We start from the raw sequence: 21,559 nt of genomic DNA on the forward strand, positions 1-21,559 counted from the left end.
GCTCCTATAAGAGCCTTTCCCGGTAAAGAGCTGGAAGCAGAATGATAGCTTACGGTATCACTCTGCTTCCTAGTTCGGCACCAGATCATGTACTGAGCAATGCGTGGCCACCGGCAGGTGCATGCATCAGTGGTGGGCGATGGACAGGGATTCAGAGAATCTCTCTCTAAAAAAATCCAAGACACTTTAGCCCATGGATTACTGCAGGCTAACCCAATCTTCAGATGGCTTGAGCTACAGGGGTCAATTTCTGGAATGCTTGCAGTTTAGCATCCCACATAGAGACCTATGGGGTCTGCTTTGTGGTTGGATATGGAGGGGTTGCAGCAGGTTTGGAGGTATCTGCTGTGGTCTCTCCATGATAAATCCTGGGAATACATAATATTTGCATGTACCACCAAAAATGGGTGTTTTGGGACCTATGCCCAGGGATGGTTAGGTTGCCCCTAGGCACAGAATTATTGCCCCCGACAGATATGCCCCCTCCCTTCTCATCACATCACTGCCAGCTCTGTCCCCTTTATTGTGGGGCTGGTCCCTTTACCCTTGGACAGCCAAATGCACTGCTCCATCTCTTGCACCAGAATGTGCCACATGTGACCCCAGATGCCAGGTGCAACATAAATAATAATAAATGACAAAAAATGGATCACCCTGCCTCTGGGCTGCTCAATCAAGCCAGTGGTCTACCAGGGCTCTGATGCAAGGATGCTGCTATGAAACTCCCAGCAAGTGGTGCCCCTAGTCATGTGCCTCAAGTGCATACTGGGAAATCCACAACTAGCACGCAATTCAATTGGAAAAGGCAGTAATTCTTGCTGGTTAACTGTTGGCGAAAATGGGGAAATCAAGCTGTACCCCCCAAAATTGCAAACTAATGTTGGATAACAGTATAGAAGTCTATTAGTGGCCTAATGCAAAGTATTTGGTGTTCTTAAAAGGTATCAAATGGCTGTTATGTGCATTCTTCGAAAACAGTGAAAAACTGATAGAAAGCAAATGTTTTCTGCAAAAAAAATGCACTAGATAAATTTGGGGTCTCACCCCAAAAATGACATATTATTATTGGCCAAATTAAGCTGATTAATACCTTAACTTTTTACCTGCTCAAGGGATTGTGAAAAAAAAGTTGTATTAAATCCTATGGAGAAGTTACACAGATTAACTTACTTGGTTAATTGAATAGCTTGAAATTTGCGTCACCCATAAAAAGTCATATTTACATGCATAAATGGGTTATTACATCTAATTGAATTGGCCCTATGTGTTGGATGACAAAAATGTTCGCTGTCTCGATTTAAACACTTACTGTACAATGTGTAGGAAGAATATGGTGACCCAATAATGCCTAGGATTTAATAAACTAGACAACCTACCACATTTAATAAGGGACCACTTTAAAAAAAACAAGATGGAGGACATATGGGCTTTAGAACCCCTACATATGTGAAAAATTAGATTTCTTTGTTTACTGTTTTAGACATTGGGCCTGATTCAGAGATGGACGCTAATGCATTCTCTAGTACAACCATTGTGTCATCTCAAATACTTCCAAACAGGGCTTCTGAGACTGTGGATATGCAATTGGAACACAGCAGTGATTACAGACATGCCCTTGACACTCCCATAACCCACCCATAAGATGGGCTTTTTTGTAAACACTTTAGCTTATGTCATAGTATTCACCATGGATCATGGATGCCATCTCTAATCATAGCGATGTTGTACACAATTGTCTATTCCATCACACACCCTCACTAGCACCTGTGCATGCACATTACCAAAAAGTAGATCAGCTGTGTAAACATTGACATTCCATCTTCTCTGAATCAGGCCCATTCTGTGGTGATCACAACATAATAACTACTAAGAGGGGACATCATTTGAAATAGAAGACTCCCCTCTTTCAAAAAATTATACCCGCTTGTGTGTTTAGGCCAGTAGAGGGGAGACAGGGCTCATTGCTCTCTTCTACCATTTATGTAAAGCAATTTATCTCGTAGCGCTATGTGTATTTGTCTGGTGATTACAAGTAATTTTAAATAATTTTAAAGAGGGGACCCCACTCTTTGATATGTGGGTGACCATGCCTTTAAAGGTGTAATTGTGGGAGTGATAGGGCACATAGTGCCATCCTTCCTGTCAAAGCCGGATAATCAGCTGAGACAGAATCTGTTTACAATAGGAATCTGCGTGACGCCATCTCACGAATGGCAACAAGACTCCATCTTAGAAATAGATCACACAAGGCCATTTTGTCAAAACCACAGAGTAACAATCTTCCCCAAACATATACCGACAGTGCTTAACATACATAAAAAATGACTTATTAGCATTAGAACACTTTTTAGTAATCCTTCCAGAAATCATGCCCTGATGTACACAAAGCCCATTCTGGGGACAACCTTGATACCATAGCAAACAGTATACTAGGAAAACAACTAACAATACACCAGAATACTGCATTTTACATATAGAGTGTATGAGCTGTGGCAATTGTAATATAACCCAGACATTGATCTACACAATTGAATTTGTCTGAATCCTAAACAGGTTTTAGTCTCACTATCAGACAGAATGGCCCCAGCTTCACAGCTGGGGGTCTCCACCCTGTTTGAGAGTGAAGCCCACTGCCCATAACACATTTGCATTGCAGTTTGAAAATGTTAGTAAGAAATTAGATATATATATCTCATGCAAAAACACAGCACAGAGTTGCGCTGCTAACATGACGCACTTTAGCGAATGCACAATATCCTGCAGGCGAACGCTGTTTATTAGCTGCATGCATGCACAACTGCCCCAAATCAGATAAACCTAACTAGCGTCTTTTCCCAAACCCCTAATACTTACATAATGCACACTCACATAAAAGGTTCCATAGCTTTAAACTATAAGATTCAAGTATTATTCATTTATTACAAATGCTGTGAAATAAAGACTATTTTGGTATCTAAGGTTTAATACGTGATAAGTAAACCGTGTTTGGTATTATTCTGATCTGCACTTTCTCAACAGTTTCCTGGTATCATCGGTGTGAAGATCGCAACATGCATTCTCAACTTATGGACCGTAGAGTTATAAAGCACCAAAATGTATTTTGTGAAACCAACAGCCTAGATTTGCATGCAGGAGGAATAGAGGAGGCAACAAGCTGTTAGAGGCTGTTCTGTGTCCATTTGAATCAACCTGTTAAATGCCCTGTAACAGATGCACCCACACTGGGAATCAATGGGATTAGCAACAAACCCCTCTTTTGTGTTGTCTGTTTCTGTGAGGGTATAAATGTGTGTGTTGTGACCCCAATCTGGAGTCTTCTTGCTGATTGACGGAGGTTTCTTGCTGATGCCGGTATCTGGTCCAGAGCGCATGCGTATGTATGACTGTATCTTGGGTCTGTATAATTCTTTGCGCTAAATTGTACTTACATCACTGGGCCTGATTCAGAGCAGGACGCTCTGACCAGAGCACTCGCTCTGAATCAGGGCCCTCCTACATGAAAATGGAGCGGCCTCTTGGACGCTCGCATAGCTGTGGGTGACCACCCACAACTATAGCGAGCGTCCATGATGATGGTCGCGATGGTCAAGACCATCGCGACCATCAGGCTTGTGATGGAGACCCTGCGGTAGGGTCTCGCTGCCGCAAGCCCTGGAGTGATTTTGGCTCTATCAGAGCCAAAATCACTCCCACTGACATCACTACTGATGTCAGTGGGGCCGGCTTCAGACGGTAGACGTTCCCATGGGAACGCCTCCGTCTGGCAGCCACGCCCCCAGCATGCCCACCAAAGGGGGCGTGCTTTCAATCAACATCGACAGCACGCCCCCTTTGGTGTGAGACCCGGAGCGACGGCTATCCCGTCACTAGCCGGGTCTCGCGCATGCGCACGATGGAGCTCCCTCCATAGTGCACATGCGCAGTAGGGCACCATCGACCCGCTTGCGAGTGTCCTGCGCTCGCAAGCGGGTCTGAATGACCCCCACAGCGTGTAACTGACTGTACTTTATTTGAATAATACTTTGTGCTTTGGAAACACATGTTCAAGGTCTAAAGTCTTTATTTTACTGTATGACTGCATACGCAAATAGCGTAGAGGTATAGGTAGGTGTGTATAGAGGTTGAAATCCAGTATCCTTAGATGGGGGCTCATAGTGTGAGGTAACTTACCTGTTCACACGGTAAAATACGGTTATCGATATCTCACCAAAGGGTGGATAGTGGCCACACACAGTTTTCCCTGCAACCACTCTATGCTGAGAGATCACTATCCGTTATCGTGTGTCAAGGTACGCTGACTAGAATCCAGGGACAAGAAAGGAAAAAGTTTGTTTTCCTTTGTTTATAGTATTTTACACTAAAAAGGGTACCGTAGTATTGCGCACGCGGCTAAGTCGCATTTTTGCGCGAGTAATACAGATGCACTTTTGCGTACACAGCTAAGGGTAAGAGTCATATGGTTGTGTGGTAGTCACATTATTGTGTATGCGACTAGTCGCACAATAGCATATACGTACTTCCGGTAGTGCTGCCACGTGTTTAAACAAAGCCGTTGAGTTTACATTATCAATTATTGCCAATAACTGGGTTAACGTGTATTTTTCTGTGCAGGAAAAAAGTGTGTAACTGTGAGTACTTGTTTAGGGTGTAACACAGAATCTAAATGTTAAGGGTATCATAGGACCCTTAAGTGCTAGGCGCAGGAGTTGGCCTAGTGACTCGTTAGCAGTTTACCATTTAGTTTACACAAAGCAGGTGTATGGGTTTTTATTTTTGTTAGGGCTCGGCTCCCAGCATGATTATAGTGTTCAGTAATCAATGTGTGTGATCTGTTAGGCTTATTTGAACATTATAATTGAACCGCATGATTTTGGTTAGATTATGATTGTGAGCTGGTGAGAGGTTGGATGAAATCAACTGGAAAATAAAGGGTACTTTGCTACCCCTTAGCAGTTGAAACGTAGTCAAAAAGGGATTTTCTGCGTGGGAGCAGCTTTTCTCCCATAGGTTCTTGGATACACCCTTTTTCAAAGGCGTCCGCAGGTAAGTGAAAGTATCTTGATTGTCTTTCACCAGTTTACATTTTTATTGAAAAATGTAGGAGTTGTCCCAAGATGGGAGCCACGCAAACAATAGAAATGTTAGACAATGATGTGCTGCTAATGGAAGCGCCACTTGGTTCGGCCCTTCATATTATGCATACTAAATACGGTACTTATGCAATAAGGTATTGTGATGTATGGTTTAAAATAACTATGAAGAGAGTTAGACCATTTCCCAGAATTGGTAGTTTTGATAAAGATGTATTAGATAATGTCCGGGAACACATCAGTCTGATGCGCTCTCGAGAGAAAACGGTAAAATATTATGAATGTTTAAAGTTGTGGTAGCATGAAGGGGATGCGTGGCTTAAAAATGTGCAAGTGACGCAAACTAGCGTTGCGAATGCATTGCCAGAAAATACACCCGCGGCGCTAAATTGCAATGCGTGCGAGTCGCAAAATGGTGTGCACGTTTGGCAAGGTAGCATTGCGGAAGGTATTGCCAGTAGTTCACGCACACCACCGCCACCTTATGTGAATGGGGGTGCAGGTACAGTTATTGAAAAAACTCAGAAAAATGTAACAAGCAATTTGTACCCTCTCTTAAGTAACCATAAAGAAAATGTTCATGATGTGGATGATGAGCCTATTGTCATGTCTGTCATTTCCCATGCTGTACACATGTTAGATGCGGCACCATGACAAGCCCAAGTGGTGCCACCATCTCCATCAGTAACAGCATGGGAATTTTTAAACTCCTCTGTGCCCGTGGAGGAAGTTGTTAATACTATACATTGCAGCAACAGGTCTAAACCCCCAGCCAGGTAATAAGGTCAAAGGTAGCAATGCGGCCGGTCTGCATCCCATCCGGACAATAACTGTTCTGAATGGGAATGCAGATGCGAACGGAGATGTACCTACAAGGGATGTGGTAATGCATTGTCCTTGGACAAGAGCAGAGCTAAATTCCATCATAAATGATTTCCCCAATCCCAAGAAGGAATTAGCCAAATGTCAAAGATTTTTGAGAAATTTGGGTAGTTCTCATGAGTCAACTAACAAAGATTGGCGTGTGGTGTTAAGGGCCTGTCTACCATGCAATATCGATGTGACAAAATTTATCACGGATTGTGTATTGGATGGTGACGTTCCCTTAACTGATGAAGTGAACCAAGGTAACATTTCCCCTGTTATATCTCAATTGGGTGTATATTTTCCAGTAGTAGTTAACTGGAACAAAATTTTCACTATAAAACAAAAAGAGAGTGAATCTGCAGAAGACTATTGCAACCGGGCTCTGCAGGCTATCACCCAGTACACTGGGTTAGAAGATATTAAAGATAGCACTCACCATAGCGGAATGATTGTCACTATACTCATGGATGGCCTTAAAGAAGACCTAAAGACCTGGGTTCAGACCTCACAGCCTGGCTGGAGGGGAGTCACAATAGATACCCTCATAGAATCCACCATAGAACATGACAAAAATATCTCAAAGAAGAGAGAGATCCAGAGCGAGAAACTAATGGCTTTCAGTATTCAAGCTCTAGAAGGAATAATGGTAACATCACAGCCAGCAGACACACCTGCACCTGCACCTGAACAGTTACACATCCTCACCAATCCCACACCACTGCACACACAGCCCTACCCCACTTATCATACACAGCCACAAGTCCCACACTACCCACAAACTCCATACCCCCCACAATATCCTTTCTCTCAATATCCTTACCACCACCACCACCTTTCCCTCTTGCTCAACTCCCACAACAATCCTTTCATCCACCCCGCTCACAAAAATGTTTTAACTGCAACCAAGTGGGACACCTAAGTAAGTACTGCAAAGTGAAGAATGTAGGACTCCCAAACCAGATAGTAACAGGAAACCTCCAACAGGCACCAGCTAAAATCGTGGCCATTAATGCTTTATTGGAGAGTGGGAGCAAACACTAGGAGTCGGGTCATACTTGTGGTCTGCAGATAGACAGGTTGACGGGAAGTACTAGGGAAAAACTGGTAATGTTAATTGATGTAACTGATACCCAATCTCTGTTCTGCTTTCTTCTATGTGCCCTAACACCCTGACTGTCAGTATTTTTCTTTTCCCACCTAGGGGGAGGTGTACACTACACATAGACACGAGTGTCCCATGGGTTCATAGACGACCCCAGTATCTTCTCCCAGGCCTTATATGACTGTTTACAATCTTTTCAACCTGCCAATGGATCTGTTCTAATGTAAAATGTGGACGATTTATTGTTGTATTTAGGTCATGTTTAAATGATATTAAACTGTTGTGCTTTATCTCTCACACACAGGACACAAGGTCGCTAAGGCCAAACAGCAGCCATGCCAGGCTAAGGTCAAATATTCGGAATACTGTCCAACCCAGGGGCCCAGGCAATATTTAGAGCAGTAGATATTGATAACAGAATTTAAATTGCAGGAATTTGTGTACAAATACAGTATTTCTAGAATAATTGAATATAGGAGAGATACTCATTTCACAAGTAATGTCTTTTATAACCTGTGTAAGGTGATGGGTATTAATATCAAGATCATCCCAGACCATCTGTCTACCTGTCCCCCTTTGAGATACTGTTTAACAGGCAGCCTCATGTGAAAATATGATAATGAGGTTACTGTGCAGTGTCTCACGAAGATGAGTAAGAACAACAGGAATTGAAAGTGTTATTAACTAACATGACTGAAGCAAACTCTCATGATGTTAAACCTGGAGAATCTGTTATGATACAATAATTTCTTATGTTCAGGTTGCCTGACTGATCGGTGGAAAGGTCCGTATCTAACATTGTTGACAAAGTACCACATCCTCAAGGGGTGGCCATGGAAGATATGGGGGTCCATTCCACTCACTATAGGGAGGTTAACCAACTGGTGGAGATACAAGGCAGAGACGAGGCCGATAACGAGGACCTGTTGATCGCGAGCTTGTGACGGGAGGATTAAAAAGGTGACAGTGAGAAACCTGAGCTAAAAGAAAACTGTAGATCAGTGTCACAGCAAGGGATTGTTCTGCTGTGTTCATTTTTGTATTCTTCTTCCAGAGTTTCCGTCATCTTGGTTTGTCTGGGGATTTCCGGTTCCTGTGACGGAGGATAGATAGAGGAGATGGGAGCTGATGCTGCTGTTAATGGAGTGGAAACGAGAGGAGGAGTGTTATACCAAATCAGGGGAGTGTCTGACCAATTTTAGTACAGTAAATTGTTGTGAGACATGGATAAGGAAGAACTGTATTACAATCCTGAGTTATAATGTAATGTATGACAATGTAATCTGAATTTGAATAGTTGTGCATAAATATATCATTTAGGTTATTTTAAGTAATCTTAGGTAACGCAGTCCCAATCTCCTTTCCAAACTTCCTTTATAGGCTAGATGAGTTCCCACATCCTGCCAATGATCCCTTGAGGATCCGCAGTGGCGTATAAGGGTTGTTTTACCCTTCTTGGAGACGCATTATCTAAATGGTTCAAATGACCAAACTGTGTCATACCATAGTAACATTAAATGATATATTCTCATGCATGGCTAAACAGATTCAAAATAGTTTGAGATAGCGTCTGATTGGCTATCAAAGGGTGGAACTATCAAAGCCAGATAATCAGCTGAGACAGAATCTGTTTACAATCAGAATCTGTTCAGCGCCATCTCACGAATGGCAACAAGACTCCATCTTAGAAATAGATCACACAACGCCATTTTGTCAAAACCACAGAGTAACAATCTTCCCCAAACACATACTGACAGTGTTTAACATACATAAAAAAATTACTTATTAGCATTAGAACACTTTTTAGTAATCCTTCCAGAAATCATGCCCTGATGTACACAAAGCCCATTCTGGGGACAACCTTGATACCATAACAAACACAGTATACTAGGAAAACAACTAACAATACACCAGTATACTGTGAGCATTTTACATATAGAGTGTATGAGCTGTGGCAATTGTAATATAACCCAGACATTGATCTACACAATTGAATTTGTCTGAATCCTAAGCAGGTTTTAGTCTCACTATCAGACAGAATGGCCCCAGCTTCACAGCTGGGGTTCTCCACCCTGTTTGAGAGTGAAGCTCACTGCCCATAACACATTTGCATTGCAGTTTGAAAATGTTAGTAAGAAATGAGATATATATATATATATATATATATATATATATATATATATATAATCACAAGCTCCAAATGTGCGGCACTCAGGGTATAACAAAAGCAAGCCAATAGTCAGAAATTTTTCAACATTTCAATCTTATTCAGATTTTCATCAGGAAATGAATCATACAGAAAAAGGACACCTTACCTTATACCCTCACCCAGCAAGTGCACGTGTGTGCAATCCGAGCCCACTCAGACGGCAGGGACGCACAAAGATGACGTCAACAGCGTATCAACGCTGTGCACGTCAGTGACAACACCCGGTAACCCAGGCAACCCGTTAGGCAATGTAGACACTGTAAACGAACATGGAGAGACAATATTAACAAGCAGATCATAATGGGGCACACAATTTACAGGATATAAAATGTATAAATAGAAAATATATAATAATACAATACATCTAATAGTATCTTAATCCCAATAAAAACATGGGCAAAAGTACCGCTGCCAAAGGTATATAATAAAGCATCTTAGTCCCTACTTAAGCATGAAAGTGGTAGAACTTCATTAAGTCCTTTAGGAGATATGACATCTAAAAAATGAATCCAAAAAGCCTCCTTTCTCAAAAGGATTCTATTCCTATCACCACCTCTTTTAAGAGGCGGTATATGGTCTATCATCCTGTATTTTAAGCTTGCTAGATTATGCCCGGCTGCAAGAAAATGGCGAGCCACTGGTTGGTCACTACAACCCTTATTTAATGCAGTTCTAATCGCAGATCTATGTACCCCCATTCTTTCTTTAAACTTTCTGGAGGTCTTACCAATATAGGTAAGACCACAAGGGCACACAATTTGATATATTACAAAAGATGAGTCACAAGTAAAATGATGTCTAATCTGGAGTTTTTTCCCAGAGTGGGGGTGATAAAAAAGATCTCCCGTCAACATATGTCTACAAGTTACGCATGAACAACTAAAGCATCCACATTTTTTCGGTGGTAAAAAATGTCTAGGGGTACTGATCCCTCTACCAGTAATGTCAGTTTTTACAAGCAGATCCCTCAGATTCCTCCCACGAGAATAGCAAGGGCGTAAAGCCTGATCCTGAAGCTTTAAATCATTATCAGTCTGGACCAAGTGCCATAATTTTTTACTAATGTGGTTGATCTGAGGGGACAAAGTATTAAACTGAGTGACCCACGTGAATTTATTACTGGACTCAGCCTGAACTTTTCTACATAAAAGATCACTCTGTTCAAATAGCAAAACCTTATGTTTAAGTTGCAATAAATACTTAGAATCATAACCCCTAATCAAAAAACGTTTGATTAAGTCATCAATCTGTTGTTCTGCCAACTACCTATCACTATTGATCCTCCGAATGCGGATCATTTGTGAATAGGGGATACCCATTTTTAACCCCATGGGATGACAACTACTCCCATGCAAGAAAGTATTGCGATCTGTAATTTTACGATGAACTGTAGTGCCAATAACTGAATCTCTAAGGCCAATTTTACATCTAAAAATTCAATTTCCTCACAATGACATTTATACGGCAATTTCACAGGACAATCAGAGTTGTTATGACAATCAAAAATAACCTTAAGATCATCGATAGGACCAATCCAAATCAGAAACAGTCATCTTTTGTAATGTATCAAATTGTGTGCCCTTGTGGTCTTACCTATATTGGTAAGACCTCCAGAAAATTTAAAGAAAGAATGGGGGTACATAGATCTGCGATTAGAACTGCATTAAATAAGGGTTGTAGTGACCAACCAGTGGCTCGCCATTTTCTTGCAGCCGGGCATAATCTAGCAAGCTTAAAATACAGGATGATAGACCATATACCGCCTCTTAAAAGAGGTGGTGAGGAGGCTTTTTGGAATCATATTTTAGATGTCATATCTCCTAAAGGACCTAATGAAGTTCTACCACTTTCATGCTTAAGTAGGGACTAAGATGCTTTATTATATACCTTTTGGCAGCGGTACTTTTGCCCATGTTTTTATTGGGATTAAGATACTATTAGAAGTATTGTATTATTATATATTTTCTATTTATACATTTTATATCCTGTAAATTGTGTGTCCCATTATGATCTGCTTGTTAATATTGTCTCTCCATGTTCGTTTACAGTGTCTACATTGCCTAACGGGTTGCCTGGGTTACCGGGTGTTGTCACTGACGTGCACAGCGTTGATACGCTGTTGACGTCATCTTTGTGCGTCCCTGCCATCTGAGTGGGCTCGGATTGCACACACGTGCACTTGCTGGGTGAGGGGTATAAGGTAAGGTGTCTTTTTTTTGTATGATTCATTTCCTGATGAAAATCTGAATAAGATTGAAACGTTGAAAAATTTCTGACTATTGGCTTGCTTTTGTTATACCCTGAGTGCCACACGTTTGGAGCTTGTGATTATCATTTATCTGTGGAGGCACCGAGTGAAGCTATCCGTGAGATTACTGAGTGCCGGACCAATTGTGGCTTATATATATATCTATATATATATATATATTAAACACCGCACATTATGCACAGGTGCGCTGCTAACATGACGCACATTAGCGAATGCACAATATCCTGCATGCGAACGCTGTTTTTTAGCTGCATGCGTGCACATCTGCCCCAAATCAGATAAACCTAACTAGCGTCTTTTCCCAAACCCCTAATACTTACATAATGCACTCTCACATAAAAGGTTCCATAGCTTTAAAGTATAAGATCCAAGTTTTATTCATTTATTACAAATGCTGTGAAATAAAGACTATTTTGGTATCTAAGGTTTAATACGTGATAAGTAAACCGTGTTTGGTATTATACTGATCTGCACTTTCTCAACAGCTTCCCAGTATCATCGGTGTGAAGATCGCAACATGCATTCTCAACTTATGGACCGTAGAGTTATAAAGCACCAAAATGTATTTTTTGAAACCAACAGCCTAGATTTGCATGCAGGTGGAATAGAGGAGGCAACAAGCTGTTAGAGGCTGTTCTGTGTCCATTTGAATCAATCTGTTAAATGCCCTGTAACAGATGCACCCACACTGGGAACCAATGGGATTACCAACAAACCCCTCTTTTGTGTTGTCTGTTTCTGTGAGGGTATAAATGTGTGTGTTGTGACCCCAATCTGGAGTATTCTTGCTGATTGCTGATTGACGGAGGTTTCTTGCTGATGCCGGTATCTGGTCCAGAGCGCGTGCATATGTATGACTGTATCTTGGGTCTGTATAATTCTTTGCGCTAAATTGTACTTAGATCACAGCGTGCAACTGACTATACTTTACTTGAATAATACTTTGTGCTTTGGAAACAAATGTTCAATGTCTAAAGTCTTTATTTTACTGTATGACTGCGTACGCAAATAGCGTCAATTTTATAGGTTTATAGGCAGGGTTTAGAAGGTATCGGTATGTGCATATAGAGTTTGAAATCCAGTATCCTTATTCCCATATGAGGAAATGTTTTCCATGGTGCAGGGTAATATTGTCTGGTGATCAATGGCTACTAGTTGGCCTCATAATTTAAAAGTGTGGACTTCCTGTTTTCAAATAAGGGTGCCCACTCATTTGCAGCTGTCATTATTTGGAGTGATAGGGTATCTAATGTATGTTTTCTATAGCATAGGGGAAAATTGCAATTAGTAAGGGGCACCATCATTTGAAAGAGGTGGCACCCTTTTTTCTAAAACGGGTGCACTTTCATTATTTGTAGCCATATTGGGGGAAATCTTCCCCATGCCTGAACTGCATTATGTTTCTGCAGTGCAGGGGGCTAATGTCTGGTGTTCAGTGTCATTACCAGACATTAGCTTTTATGTAAGCACACAGTTTGAAAGAGAGTGCCCCTATCTCTCTTGGTGTTGGGATTGGGGTGATAGAGATATGTAAATTTCCTCCACCCACACTTTCATTCATTCATTTATTTATTTTTCTAAAAAAAAGTGCGTGTTTCAACATCACTTCCCAAACCGACGTCACTTTTTCCTTTAGCCCCTCACAGAGAAAGATGAGTGGAGCTTGTTCTCTGCAGTTTTGTTGTATATACAGAGGATGATCCCCACTCATCTTCTGCAGCGAAAGGGTAAAGAGACTGGGGTCATCAGTGTTTGCTAGTGCATCCTTCCAAATACACCTCATACTCAGTTTCACTCTACACTGTTTTAATACACAAACCAATGCGGCTTCACACACTATTTACACATACTACATAAACATGGCTGATCTCACTGTTAGAGTTAGGTACCAGCTGGGTGTCCTGTATAAGTTTGTAAATTCTTCTAACTAGAGCCTAATTTGTATATAAAAAATGTGATCTCCTATGCATACTATATTTGGATAAATAGGAGCTCATTTAGCAGTGACATGTTTGCAATCCAATCATATGTAGGAAAAGAGGCATTTTTAAATATAATGTATGTACATGCCTATGTTATGTAAGACAATCTCAAGATATTACCATCTCAAATAGAGTAGCACTTGTGCCAGGTGTATAATGGGGCATTAGTGTGTATACCAGACCTGGCCAACCTGTAGCTCTACAGCTGTTGGGAAACTACAAGTACCAGCATTATTTACTAGCTGATTGGTGGGAGGGTATGCTGTGACTTGTAGTTTCATAACAGCTAAAGAGCCACAGTTTGGCCATGCCTGGTGTGCACTTATAGTCCATTCTAGCATAGAGATATCAAAGAGATGCATCTTGACATATGCAAAATATTCTACTCTTATATCCAGCTATAGAAATGTAGCTTGACTAAGTTAGTATCAAATTATGGAGGCACATATCCCTATTTTTTACACAATATTATAAACATGACATATTTTTGTCCTGATACTTATTAATGATAATACAAATTAATGATAAGTAAAATTTACTTTTTCATTATAATATAAGCAGTAAATAAACACAAATGCAAAATACAAATAAAAATTAAATATCAGAAACTGCCAGTGGATTCCCTTCAATAATCAGCACACTCGCAAACAGCTGACAGTGTGTGGATCCAGCATGTCTGCTAAAGTAGGACACAACATAAAGGGACACCTACTGTCTGCATATAGATGCAATGGTCAGGTGGCATATTAAACAAATAATACTATACATTATGAACAAACATCATGGTTACATAAAAGTAGCAAAGTATGTGTCCCAAGTTGGAAACAATTAATACTTGTATAAAGGACTAAATTATAAACATAAACATACATGATTAAATCACTAATTACAAGTACTAGCACAAACAGTTTGGACAAGAAGGGATGTCCATTAGGTTCAGCTTCTATGTTCACTGGTCTGTCAACCTCATTGTGTCACAATTATATTATGTAAATTTAGGTAACTATAACTAAAAAGACTGTATGTAAACTTTCTATACTTGACATATGTCTGGAGCAAATGTTACTGATTTTGCATCCCATTCAACATGTGGACATTTCTTACATGGGTCTTTTCCTACATATGATTGAGGTGCAAATACAAGCACCTACAAATTAGCCCCTATATGTTTTTATTAGTGTACATTTCCCTAGTAATGTAATAGTAATTATCATTATGTGGAAAGGATGAATAGGGCACCATTTAATTTATCGCCCCAGGAACCAGTTTGACTCATTTCTTCCTAAAGTTTAGAGTTAATAATCACAAGGTAACGGTGGCAACAGCCAACCATGTTAATTTTCTCTGTGATATTTTCCAGTCCTGCTGTCCCTGCATAAATCATTATACCGGTACAGTTACTATGTGATTTAGCAATAGTGCCTGTCCTGTGCAATGTATCTAACATTCTTACTGTTGTGTGATATATTGTTGTTTAAAATAGTGTAAAATTACCTTTTTCTTTGAAGCTTCTGATTTCTTTGACATGTTTCTTAACTTTTTATGCAAGTGGTTAAGAACCTAGGATGTTAAGAAAAAAAGTATTAACCTTATGCAACATAATGAATGCAAATACAAGATACATACACAACACATCCTCCCACCCACACATAAATATTTTGTATACAGATGTGTCCACATACATCTATCCGACGTGCACAATAAGTCATGTTACACATAACTCTGTATTGCTGAGCATCTTTTGTGCAACTTTTCCCTTAAAATATGTCTTATTCACAAAGTGATGCAAATAGGACACACGAGCAGTTTTTGCTGATTAGTATTATATGTGGAATGCCTATATTCTGTATCTGCATGTAAAATGCTACGTTACAGTGTCACAGCCACAAAACATAGCATTTCGCATGCAGTCACACGCATAATAGAGGCATGTTGCATATGATTTTAATCAGCATAAGCTGCATGTGCATCCAATTAGCATTGCTTTTCCAATAAGACATATTTTAAGGGAAAATGTCACACAAAAGATGCTCAGTGCTACCGAGTCGAAGGGCTATTCAAAGCGCAAGGAGGCTAGATGGATGTGGACACATCTGTATACACACACATAATATTATAATATATAATACATATATATTAAAGAGCAGCTTTTATTACTGTATTATTTGTGCCCACACACAATCTTTGGATTGTTTTTATACTTTCACACTGTCCTTTTTTGTCATTTCTGCAATTTTTAGTATTTGTTAAAATTCATGTAGTGGTTATTTCCTTTATTTGATGATTATCTAGATGATTAATTCATTCATTCTTTCCTTCCTTGTATTCTATTTAGAACTGGCCAAAACATATTTTTTAGTTCATCGGTAATGTATTGAGCTATGCAGCCCATGTATTGCACTGAGACTACTGGCTGGCTAGCTCACTCTCTTACCCTCATGTGTATATATATTTTTGGGATTGAAATAGAGTGAGCACACCATGTTAATTCTCGGTTGTTCCTTTAAAGGATTTTAAAACAATATGACAGTGTTAAACTCTAAAGCAATACAAAATATATGTGAAAGTATCCAAGATACATTCAAGAAAAATCACCAGGTACACAATATTTAAAATTATCACTTCTAAAAATATATAACTGCTGCTCCCCAATAAGTATTTCTGAATACCCAAATATATCAAATTTAAATAACACAAATGGTGAGTAGACTTACCAATGGGGGCGCATAAAGCTATCAACCAAATAAGAATATTTTTAAAAATATTATTAATAATAATAATAATAATAATAATAATAATAATAATAATAATTATACAATCATGAATTTATAAACACACATTTCTTCCATATAAATTAATTGCTTATGATATCTGTCGAAGCTGGTTTAGTGGCTGAGACAGAATCAGTGTAAAATTAGCTTGGAGCGACGCCATCTTGCGTATGGCAACCAGACTCCATCTTAAAAAAATAAGAATCTGCCCGACGCCATTTTGCGAATGGCTGTCCAGCACCATTTTAGAGAAACTCACACTTAAGTACATACAGAGATGCTATTATTAGCATCATGCGATTGCATATTTCACCATACCCCATACACACAGTAAAAATACGCACATTAGCTAATGCATAATATCCTGCATGCAAACGCTGTTTATTAGCTGCATGCGTACACATCTGTTAAAAGTCCTCACTACATAAATCTAACTAGCGTCTTTTCCCAAACCCCTAATATATACACACTGCACACTCAAGTAAAAGGTTCCATATCTTCAAAGTGTAATATTCAAAGTTTATTCATTTATTACTAATGTTGTGAAATAAAGACTATTTAATATCTAAGGTTTAGTACATAATAAGCAAACCATGTTTGGTGTTGTACTGATCTACTCTGTCTCAACAGCTTTCCGGTATCATCGGTGAGTAGATCGCAACATGCATTCTCAACTTATGGACTGTAGAGAGTTAAAACACTAAAATGTAATATTAACAGCTTAGATTTGCATGTGGCGGGAAAAAGGATACAAAGGGAGGTTATATCCATTTGAAATTGTCCAATAAATGATCCTGTAACCAAGACAACTTTAAGAAGAACAAATGGAATCATGCCAAACTTATCTATTGTATTCCCAATCCCTGCAAGGGTATAAATGTGCATACAGACTCCAATCTGGGGTCTTCTTGCTGATGCTGCTGATGGAGGTTTCTTGCTGATGCCGGTAACTGGTTCCAGTGCGCGTGCGTATGTATAACTGTACCTTGGGTCTGTATAATTTCTTTGCACTAAATTGTCTTTAAATCACAGTGTGTAACCTATTGGTCAGCATCATAAGCTTTTATTTTACTATCCCCTACCCCAACTTATGCCAGATGCCTCCCCCCCAGGTGGTTACCCTTCTACCCCCATGGGTAACCCACCCCCAATCCCCCTCCCTCACATGCAGAGCATGGCGAAGGATTGTGCAGGGAGGACTAATCATTAGTCCCTCCTCCTGCTGCCGCTGATCTCTGCACACGCAGAGATCAGCCTAAAGTGCTAGGAGGGGAACTATGTTCTGCTCCTCGCACTGTGATCCCTGGGCACATGCGCTCCAGAGTGCCATTCACATGGCATTATGGGGCATTATTCTGGCCATGATGTTGGATGTGAGATTTTTGGTATCCAATTGGCAGTGGGTTTTTTAAGTCTGTGTTTTAATGCTCAAATTTTATTTGAGCGCCCGCCAGAGCAGGTTCAATTATTCCTAAAATCCACATTTTAAAGAAAAATTGTCTTCAATTCTCTGGAACCCTTTGGACACCTCTCCTAAGTTGTAATTAAGCAATTGGTTGTTTTCAATTAGCTTAATTAGTCCTTAATTACTCACTTTCTGCAGTGCTGTCCTCCTCCGTATCTTCTCCAGCATCACAGCATCACTACTCTACTAACCCTGCAACCCCTCCCTACACACACTACACTAAACCTGCATCTATTCCCCGTAACCATTACACTACACTACCCCAACCTTTCTACAGCTGCCCACACACACTATGCTACATTACCACTAATTCTGCTCCCTGCACACACTACACTACACTACTCCTAACCCTGCTCCCGCTGTCCTCAAACACTACACTACCCCAACCCTGCTTCCGCTGCCCGCACAAAGCCGCGGCAGCTGTCTGCAGACTGTATAGGCTGAATGGGAAAAAAAAAACCCTCCTGTGGAGTTTTGCCCACAAAAAACCCCCACAACCAATTTTTTTTTATTGGATACTATAGGTATTGGGAGTGTGCATGCCCGTGAAAATCATAATTGTACGCGGGATGTGCAAAGTATTTTGCATGCAAAACCCCTCACTCAATTGGATATGCCCCAGTACAGTATGTTTGAGTGGGTTTCCAGTTTGCATATAAATCTGTGTCAAAGATAAAATTATAATCAGTAACATTACATACTGAAAACATTAGACTAAATCAAATATTTTATACTGTATGTGCCTGCTACTTAGAAATCATTTTAAAGTGTAAACACTAATAATAATTATACTTATTTTTGTTCAAATTAGTTTTATTGAAGGTTAGCAATAATAAGATACAAACATTTCCATCAAAGGGAAAATACATATTAATATGGAAAAAGGAAGAGGCAGAGGTGAAGGAAATGTTAGGTAAAAGTGAGGAAAAGGAATATATCAGCACTATATTTGCAATTCTATAATGAAATCTACTGTACTTGATAAAATATATTGGGAATTATTTTTGATCACTATTTCATATATCCTGATGTTATATGTGCTTCACTGGCTATAATAGACTATGGGCAGGATGTACTAACACGAAAATTTGGTCAAACCTCCAAAGACAGCTATTTTCGGAAGTTCCTCATATGTATCAAGCTCCAGAAAGTTACGCTTGTACCCGATAGGCCATGGGTTCCCAATCATGGTCCTCAAGGCACACTAACAGTCCAGGTTTTAAAAATAGCACAGGTGACTTAAATTAGTACCTCAGTTATTTTGATTTAACCAGCTGTGCATTAGCATGGATATCACTAAACCAGGACTGTTAGTGTGCCTTGAGGACCGAGGTTGGGAATCACTGCAATAGGCAATGCCATCTCTAGATGGCATTGTCTATAGAAGCCTACAGGCTTCTTTCTGCACTATTCCATGAGAGGGATCTGATAGGATCCCTCCTAGTGTCCCCCGTGGCTTGCACATGTGCTACGTGACCAAAGCATATGTTCGGTAGGACTCCCAGGTCATAAACCCAAAGGTCCTCACACTGCAAGGACAGTTCGTATTGGAAGATCTGTCCTTTGTGTAAATAATCACAATTGTACATGCATATGGCATCAGTGGCGGAACTAGAGAGTGGTGAGCCCAGGTGCAAGAATATGCTTTGGGCCCTCCCCACCTCAACATCTGACACAAACCCACAGAAGAAAAACAAGCCTTTTTTTTTCACCACCACATTCCCCCCAGTCATTAAACCCAGGGACTGTCCTGCTGCCCAGCCATTTTTTTCATCACCTCCTCACCTCACCCCCAGGGACCAGTCATTGAATCCCGTGCCTGGCCCTGTCCTGCTGCCCAGCCTTTTTTTTCACCACCTCACCTCACCCCCCCAGTCATTAAATCCCATGCCTGGCCCTGTCCTGCTGCCCAGCCTTTTTTTTCACCACCTCCTCACCTCACCCCCCCAGGGCCCAAGCATTAAATCCAGCACCTGGTTCTGTCTGTCCTGCTGTCCAGCCTTATTTTTCACCATCCCACTCCCCCCAGTCATTCAATCCAGTGTCTGTCCTGCTGCCCAGCCTTTCTTTTCACCACCTCCTCACCTCACCCCCAGGGACCAGTCATTGAATCCCATGCCTGGCCCTGTCTTGCAGCCCAGTCTTTTTTTCCCCACCTCCTCACCCCCCCAGTCATTAAACCCAGTGCTTGGCCCTGTCCTGCTCCCCAGCCTTTTTTTTCACCACCTCACCTCACCCCCCCAGTAATTGAATCCAGTGCTTGGCCCTGTCCTGCTGCCCAGCCTTTTTTTTCACCACCTCCTCACCTCACCCCCCCAGGGCCCAGTAATTGAATCCAGTGCCTGGCCCTGTCTTGCTGCCCAGGCTTTTTTTCACCACCTCCTCACCTCACCCACCAGGGCCCAGTAATTGTATCCAGTGCTTGGCCCTGTCTTGCTGCCCAGGCTTTTTTTTCACCACCTCCTCACCTCACAACCCCAGGGCCCAGACATTAAATCCAGCACCTGGTTCTGTCTCCTGCTGCCTAGACTTTTTTCTCACCACCTCCTCACCTCACCTCAATTAAGAGATCCCAGTTGCTTATATTTGCAAAAATATGGCTAAGCCTCCAGACCATGTCATGGCTTCTCTGATACTGGAGGTGCCTAATACTTGGTAAAAGTCTGGGGTGCAGAACCCCAAAAAGCCAGCAAATATCAGCCACCCAGGGAAGCACACCAGTGAAAGACTGAAGTGTTAGTATGTGTTAATTATTATCCTTATTATTATTATTATCCTTTATTTATATGGCACCACAAGTGTTCTGCAGCGCCTTATATAGTACATAGAACTAATAGGTGAACAAGAAACAAGTAACTTACAGTACATTACAGTGCAGGACAAGGACACGACTTATATACATTGCTGAAATAGTAATTAAAGCACTCACAATAAGCTGCCGGGAGTTGGCAGTCCCGTGTTAGGTGCCCTAATGGGGAGTAGAGAGTAGAAGAAAATGTAAAGAGAAGCACATGAGGGAAGAGGTCCCTGATCATGAGAGCTTACATTACATTACATGACATTACATAATAAGAATAAAGCACAAACTATGTGTTAATAGTAGGGATGTGCAGGCTTGGATAGGTTCGAGTTTGCACGTTGAGTTCGGATTTTTCCCTCCAAAAAAACGGAACTCAGAAAGAGGCAAAACGTCATCTTACATGGACGAACATCATCATTCCTGGACAAAAGTCCTGGAATGATGATGTTCGTCCATGTAAGATGACGTTTTGCCTCTTTCTGAGTTCCTTTTTTTTGAGGGAAAAATCCGAACTCAACGTGCAAACTCGAACCTATCCGAGCCTACACATCCCTAGTTAATAGGCGATACATAGGTGATAGGTGTAATTAAAATGCTAAAATATATATTATCTTTTAGAAGGTGCTAGATAAATGATAAGTAGAATCTGTTTGGGTGTTATGGGCAACATCTCCACTTTTATAAACCCACACTTTAGTAAATATACCCCAAAGATTTTGGAAGTTATGGAAGACTAAGGAGGAAATCCTAAGATAAGTGTTCAGTTATATAATGTTGGCATGGATTATTAGCACAGATTTGATTTACTATATAGTCCTAACCACTCTCTCTTCTTCTCTATTAATTTTTTACAATCCACACATGAGAAATCCATATTTTTTGAAGATTGGCAGCCACCTTGACATTGATAAAAGGGTGTATAAATTCAATATAACTATTGAGACATTTTTTAAAGGTTGGCTACTGTATTGTTCTAGCCATATCGCAACTTGTGCTTGTACAGT

General features: G+C 40.6%; 1 protein-coding gene across 1 annotated transcript in view; it reads right to left on the reverse strand.

Moving 5' to 3' along the window:
- Positions 1-21,559, reverse strand: part of GALR1 (galanin receptor 1) — a 330,830-nt gene that overhangs the window by 106,518 nt on the left and 202,753 nt on the right. Inside the window, exon 2 of the mRNA XM_088475974.1 lies at positions 15,014-15,079. Within this exon, the coding sequence (XP_088332100.1) occupies positions 15,014-15,079 (66 nt within the window). The remainder of the gene's footprint in view (positions 1-15,013; positions 15,080-21,559) is intronic.

Source organism: Taudactylus pleione, unplaced genomic scaffold (genome assembly GCF_031769625.1).
Source record: "Taudactylus pleione unplaced genomic scaffold, aTauple2 ptg000179l, whole genome shotgun sequence".
NCBI lineage: Eukaryota > Metazoa > Chordata > Amphibia > Anura > Myobatrachidae > Taudactylus > Taudactylus pleione.